This window comes from Numida meleagris, chromosome 6 (genome assembly GCF_002078875.1).
Source record: "Numida meleagris isolate 19003 breed g44 Domestic line chromosome 6, NumMel1.0, whole genome shotgun sequence".
NCBI lineage: Eukaryota > Metazoa > Chordata > Aves > Galliformes > Numididae > Numida > Numida meleagris.
The window spans coordinates 54,583,305-54,590,750 of record NC_034414.1 but is presented as its reverse complement, the minus strand read 5'-3'; the positions used below and the strand labels follow the sequence as shown (position 1 = coordinate 54,590,750).

Genomic DNA, 7,446 nt, shown 5'->3' with positions numbered 1-7,446 from the left:
TGACTGTTCAACAGCTGGCTGCTTCACCAAGTTGCAATTTCTATGATGTATCTAAGATGGATGGGGTACATGAGATAGCTAAATAGATAAGGGGATAACTACACTCAGGAAACACTTTATGATGAAACAAATATTAGATCATACTTTCTAGCATTACATTAACTCAGCTTAGCTATGAGGACTCACATATGCTGAGGTCAATCACAAGCTTTATGTCAAAGTTCTATCATATGATCAAAGGTGGAGTTGACCAACAGCATATATTTAAATGCCACCACTCTCTCGTTACTAAAGTGTGTTCTCCATCACAAGAAAGAAGTTACATTCTAGAGTAACATGAATTATTTGTCCCATCCTGCTTTGCTCAGGAAAGGAAAATGCATGAAGCTAATCTATGCTTTCTATTCTTCTTCCTTTACTGAAGGTGATATCCTATCCTAACTAGTGGGTGATGCAATGACTAATGTTATTCCTTAGTTTGCTGATGTGGGGTCAGTTTCTCATAACAAATTCCAACTTCTGTTGCGCTGTGCAAGCAGAGGCACTGCTCTTAGCTCATCAGTAACGTTGAAAGTCTTTCTGGCACGCATTTTGCAGCCTTCATGGCTTTTTTTAAAGAGCAACCTCTATGACTTTCAACATGTTAGGTAAGAGGGGGGTGGATACAAAAGTAAACAGTCAAACTGTGGGAGTTACCAAATCAAACCCAGAAAAGCCAGGCAGGGAGGTGAGCGAGGTAGAACAACTGCTCTGGAGTTGCACTCAAGAGCAGAGATCTCTCAGAGGCTTCAAGTAACTGTTCTACCTTCATCCTAACAATCAACAGAAAATAAGCCTGCTTTAATACAAGACTGTGCTCATTGTTCTCAGAGCTGTCCTTATCACACCATTAGATTTTTTTCCTTATTCTTTTGCACTAGCATGGCCAAAATAATTGTATTGAAAGCACAAAACACCAATCATTGCTCTGAACTGTACATATTTTTACATTTGTCTCCTTTGCCACTGTTTCTCCGAGATTTCCTTTACAACAGCAGCTCTAACTTTTTTTCTGCATTTGAGGGCTGGATCTGGCTCTAACAAGAACTGAGCAGAAAGGTCTGTTTAGCCATTTCTTATCATATAACCCCTTTTCTGTTCCCCTTCCATCTCATTCCGAGTATTTCAACTTCAATTGACAATTAAGACTACATGTAAAAGAACAAGTTCTTACATAAATGTATGACACACACAGCTTCTGAGTGACAATCTCAGCTTTGGTACTCGACCGCTGCATGGAACAAGCTAGAAACAAAAAAAGATTTCTCTGCTGTGATAAAAGGAGGTTAACTAGTCTGATTTTCTGTCATAAATATTTAAAATTCACGAGTCTGTTCCTTCCCATGAAAAGGGAATCTGGTTCAAACAAAATGAGACATTAAAAGAAATTGTTTGTTTGGTATTACTTTTAATCTCTGGGTCATTTTCAAAGTTTTATGTGTTGTCCTGAGACATCTTTTTCTCAAGAGCTGGGCCATTAAGAAAAGTAGAGGGAACTAAAGACATGCAAACCATGCAAGTCTGCAACTCTGGGTTGGAATCTACAGCTTCTGATGGCACTAGCTTTTTTTGCTCACTCTGCAAACAAGGTCATTGGAATATTTTTAAATAAATGGGCTTTCTTTTCCTGCTGATATTTATACATTATCATCTTCAGCGCCAAATCTTCTTTAGCAAAAGTTGTTTTTGCAAGCCTGTGTTATCCTTAACTGAAAGAGTCTGTCTTTTGCACTTTTTTCAAAACACTTTTTTTTTTTTCTTTCCCAGGGGTTTATTCAGGCCTCAGATGAAAGCAACAGAAGAAACAAACAGGGCACAGAATTTTAAGCAGCCAAGAAAATAGCCTTCCCTCAGTTAATTGTATAATCTCAGTTTTGATCGTAAAGTACTGCAACTGTCTGTTGGAACATTCCAGGAAATACAAGGAATAGCTATGGAAAGACAAAAAAAAAAAAAAACCTGCTTTTTTTATATAGCATATAAAAACCCCCAAGTGCAGTTTTCCTGCTTTTCCAAGTCACTTTTAAAGAGAAATTTCTGACCTTTATTCCTACAATTAAAACATGTTTTTAATTTCAGCTGGTTTAACCACTTGAATTAACAAGCTCTCCCCTCAATAAAAAAGAAAGCAGAAGAAAAAAAGTAGAACAGTCATCACCCCATATGCTCTGAAACACACACGAAAGACTTAAACAAGTTTTGAATAATGTACGGTACCTACTCCCCTTCCAGAATTCCAGAGAAGCAACCCTAAAGGTTCTGAGCTTCTAAAATAGAAGGGCCTATATATTTCCACACTCATCATTTTGTGTGCTACATGGAAGCTGTGACATCTGACCTCTACTTTTTCCAAAATCAGACAGGTCCCCAAATCCATTCTTGAACTGATTACAGCATTCAGCAGCATGATGTAGAGGTGTAGTGGGACTGCATGCTTTCTCAGCAAACCCTTTAGAACAGCAACTTTATTTTCCAAAATGCACTTCAAACAGGCTTTTATAGTCCTAAATTCTCACTGGGACTGTTGCCACACTAGCATCAAACCCCTGTTCTCCAGACTTTGTGAATCTACAGAGTGCTCACCCTGTTTCTTTGCTGTACTGGTACCACATGTAGCAGACGTGTCCCAAAACAGTGGCAGGAATAATGCCTTACTACTGCTCCATCCCACAGCAAACTGTGATTTGCCAGTTCCCTGGCCCCGATCACTGTTTCCTTGAATCATGTCCCTTGTGCTAGATGTCAGCAGGACAAACCAATGAGTTCTGCAGCTCCTTGGGGCCCTGGCATCATGAGCAAGGCTGCCTCAGGGTATGGTATTCACCTGAGTTTCCTATTCCCATGACAAAAGCACTGAAAGCTGATTCTCTCCGCAAGGTCCTAAGATGCTTACACTCACCCGTGGATTAACAAAAAGCGTTGGTTATACAGAATGGAGAACTGCACAAACTGGAGCAGCCTGCCTCACAGGAAACACCTTCCTCAGTCCCAGCATCACTGCTTTCATCAAGGATATCCCTTTGAGGGATAAAAACCGCTGAATAAAAAACCCTCTACTCTTAGCACAGTCTGAAGAGAACCACAGTAGCTATCTGCAACCCCAGGCCATAACATACCGAAGTTATCCTTATTTTGACTTGCAATTTTATTAAATATATGAGCAGCCATTTAATATGCTCCCCCAGCGGAGCACAAAGCCCACCACCACAGCGGTTTCCCGCTCCATGAGCCCAGACCTCCCCCAGGCGCGCAGGGGTGAGACCGGCACCCGGCGGCCATCTCGTGGAGCCTCCACCCGCTCCCCTCAGCCTCAGGGCGGCGAGAAGCGCAGGGGAGGGACACGCACAGCACACTAGCCCGCCGGGGTGGGGCAGCGCTTGCGCGGTGGGAGCTACTGAAAGTTTAGGGCCCACGTGGACTGCAGCGTAGGGCTGTGCAGGGGATAGCGTGTCCTGCAGAGCACCCCGGAGCCCCGCTGTGCCTGGCTGTTGCCTCCCGCCCTCACCATGGCCCCCGCAGAGGTTCTCAGCGGCAAAGTCGTCTCCGCGTATGTACCTTCCTCGCCCAGGGCTGCCGAGGGGGGGGGGGGCGGTTGGTTACCTTCCAGAAGAACTGAAAGCGTTGTCACAACCTCCTAGAGCTCAGTCTGGGGGTCTGCTTCGTGTTGGCCCCGTCCAGCATCAGCCCTGGAGCATGGCTCATGGTTGCTCAGCATCTCTGTGCTAAGTGCCCAGGCCAATGCGATAAGGTGGAACTGCTTGATGCCTCTTGTATGTTTGTGCTGTCAGGATGCTTTGTGGGCCTGAGTTGGCAGCTTAGGGGTGGTCTCTGTTTTGAGCGCATGGGTTGCTTCTTTTTAAAGCTAGTTAAATAGATTATGTATCAGATTACATGAGGATGAGTGTTAACATGTGTCCTGTCAAAGCTGTTGGAAAGATTGGTCAGACTTCCTTCTGTTTTCAGCTGTCTCTTGACAAAGCCTTGTGCCTTGTAGTTTTGCTTACTTTTTTCTATTGCTAGACTACAGTACACTGCTATTTGTATGTGTACATGCACTATACACATGAGTACGCTGCTGTACATACATGAGGAAAACACAGTGTTTAGCAAAGGGCCATGCTTTTGTGATATTCAGTGCCAGTGGTGTGTGGTGAGGTAGGTTTGGTAGGTACATCCTCAGGGTGAATGTTAGGAAAAATGTATTCACAGAGAGTGGTGATGCACTGGAACAGGCTGGCCAGGGAGAGTCACTGTCCCTGGAGATGTTCAAGAACTGTGGAGATGAGAGAACATGGTCAGTGGGCAAGGTGGGGATGGGTTGAGATTGGGCAAGGTGATCTCAGAGATCTCTTCCAACCTTAATTATTCTACGATCCTCTCTATAACCAGGGAATTTCATAGAATCATAGAATGGCCTGGGTTGAAAAGAACCTTAAAGATCATCTAGTTTCAACCCCCCTGCTGAGTACAGGGTTGCCAACCACTAGACCAGGCTGCCCAGAGCCACATCCAGTGTGGCCTTGAATACCTCCAGGGAGGGGGCATCCACAACCTCTCTGGGCAGCCTGTTCCAGTATTTGTCCAGAATTTGGACAAAAAGTGTAAATTTGAAATGATCTAAAGTAAACTCTGAAAAGTTGTTGGGGATCATCTTAGGTGTTGCTGCATATGGAATGTTACTTCCAGCTGACAGTCCTGTATTTCTCAAAAGTGGTCTTAATGTGTCTTAAATCTAAATAGCCACAATGAAAGGCTGCTGGAATATGTTTTACCCAGTAATTTTTGGGCCAGTTGTCAGTGTGAATTCTTGGGGCTTTCAGTTGGTCAGTCTTGTGTACTTCGTTAGACTTATGCTTTTGTCAGTCTTGAAAGCATTGTGCTCTGCATGCCCTATGTGTGGTGCTGGTAGCACCTAGCGATCTGCCCACTACGGATTTTCCATTTCTGGCATGGAAACTGGCATAGGTTCCTTCAAACTGCATTAAATTAGTGCAAATTTAGACTGAACAGGATTCTGATAAGGACCATGTTTTGGTGATATTCTGAGCTTTCATCTTCTAATTTTCGTGGTGGGACATATTGCATTTTTTATCTTTTTTTTAATTTATAGTTACAGTGGTGACACCTCTATTTCTGTTTGCCTTCAGTATTATATTAGCAGGTGTTTTTGGAAATGAGTGATGTGCAAACACTTGAAAAGAGTAAGATTTTGATAGATGCATGTGGGAGAAAGGATTACTTTGTTTCCAGCACAGCTCTGAGGTTCTTGATTGAAGCCTGTCTTTCAGAAGACATTCAGTCTTGACCTGAAGACAGCACAAAATGGGAAAAATTAATTGCAACTGCACAATTGTCCTTCATTTCCTTTACTTCTCCTGTATTTATGACCAACATAGCAAAAGCGTAGTGTGGTCTACAGGCCTGGGCCTCACATATTTTGTTTTTTCTCTAGTGGAGTATTTGACAAAGATGTGAGGAAATGGACAATCCACCTGCAGGTATCTGTCTCTTTTTCCAGACCCTCTGGAGAAATGATGGACTGGAGGATTCTCAGCATCCGGAGCCCGCTGTCAGGCCAAGAGTCTATCAGTAGAAGAAAGAAGTGATAGGCGTGTGCTTTTTCTAGGAATATTCAACTGAATTTGTCTGCCGTAGTAAGGGAGTGTTTCTCACTATGTTACCTGCAAAGTCTTCTCAGTTACAATCTTATAGGGTTTTTCTATTATTTTAGGCTTTAATCAGGAGAACTTTGCTGGTAAGCCAGTCAAATATTAACAAACAAGGTGAATAAATCAAGCAGTGTTCCAGCTAGTTAATTCTGATTTTGTGTGTGTGTTTTAAATGAAAAACTCCTAAATGCTGTGAACTTTCTTCTCCTGCTACCAACCGCCCCTTCCCCAAAGAAAGGTGAAGAAAATAAGTAATTCAGAGTCATGTCATTAATGAAAAAAAAAAAAAAAAGCAAACCGGTGAATAGTGACGTTCTTATTTTTGTGAAACAGTTGAAGAGAGAAAATGCTTGGAGAAATGGTGCTTCTTGTCCTTGTCAACAAGGATAACTTGCTTAGGAGATGAAGCTAGTTAATGTTTAGAAAGTCTTGGAAGGTTCAGAAGAGACACAAAGGAAATTAGTCAATATATGTGAGGATAGTAAATGTGATTTTTATCATGCATGGAAAGGAGAACATATAGAGCAACAGGCACTGTGATTTGTGTAGGATTTTGGTGCTTAAGTTAATATTTGAGTAAGGCAGCTTCTTTTAGTAGAAACAAACTTCTGACTGAGCAGTCTGTGAAGGATATCGGATGTAATGGCTATGTTATGCTGAACCTGAGCGTGAGGTGAAGGCAGGAGACTTGTAATTGATTGTAGCTCTGTTGACTAATCAACATCTTCCCTCAAATGAAGTCATTTGTTTTTTTTATGGAGGCAAAAGAAGTTGAGCTGTGGCAGTGCTGCACGCTGTTATGAAAAATGGCTATAGGAACAACAGCTCTGGCCAAGGTAGCATAGGATCTGGGGAGGCTCGTTAGCCTTCTACAACCATTTCTGGAGGGCTGCAGCAAGAGCGCTTCTGATTCACACTTGTGAAACCTTTGGGGAATCTATGATCTGGGCAGTGAAGCTGAACCTTTCTCTCTTGGGGGCAGGCCTGTCTTATGGAGTATCATTCTCTCTGAGAGAGGTATTGGCCAGGTCATGTGTTCAGCAGCATCACATATACCTTGGGTACTACAGTCCACAGAAGGGATGGAGATGGAGCCTCATTTTTATCCTAAATTTGGTGCTGCACATGCTCACACCACAGCCACCCAAGCCGAAACACGTAAAGAATCCAACAGGTGTGGTGGTGGAGTTTGCCTGGGGAAATCATGGCATGAGAGCTGTGCTTCTCTCTCTGCACTTAAAGCAGAACTGGAGGAGGGTGGTTTGTCCTTTGCTATTCTGGGAAATTCACTGCATAAATTTAAATTCTGCCCACTTCTGCAGTCTAGTGAAAGAAAGGCTAACAGCTTCTTTAATCTTTGGAACTGGCTCTTTCATTGTATGCTTAAAGCCACGTGCTGTCCTTAACGTGTGTGGACCCTGGACTTGTGTTTGCAGTGGGAGCTTGTTTGTGCAGCGGCGCAGGAGGGGTCTCAGGAGGGAAGGCTCTTGGGGAAACAGCCATGTCCAATTGCCAACTTATGTTGAAAACTTTAAAAAAAAAAAAAAGTTAGTTATTAATTTATCAATATGATTTTTTTTATCTTTATGAAGACCTGAATTATTTTATAATGTATCTGCAAAAGTACAGAGACTGCTTTTTGTTTGTTTTTTACTTAATTTTCTCTCTGACCTTTGTATCTGTGGCTTTCCTAGTAACTAGTGAGCAGCAGCAGTTAACACTAGGTGGCTCTCGAGCA

The 7,446-nt window shown here is 42.7% G+C and overlaps 1 protein-coding gene across 1 annotated transcript in view; it reads left to right on the top strand.

The window, feature by feature from the left end:
• The window catches only part of MTHFD1 (methylenetetrahydrofolate dehydrogenase, cyclohydrolase and formyltetrahydrofolate synthetase 1), a 39,540-nt gene continuing 35,323 nt past the window's right edge, over positions 3,230-7,446 (top strand). Inside the window, exon 1 of the mRNA XM_021402607.1 lies at positions 3,230-3,586. Within this exon, the coding sequence (XP_021258282.1) occupies positions 3,546-3,586 (41 nt within the window). The 5' untranslated portion in view covers positions 3,230-3,545. The remainder of the gene's footprint in view (positions 3,587-7,446) is intronic.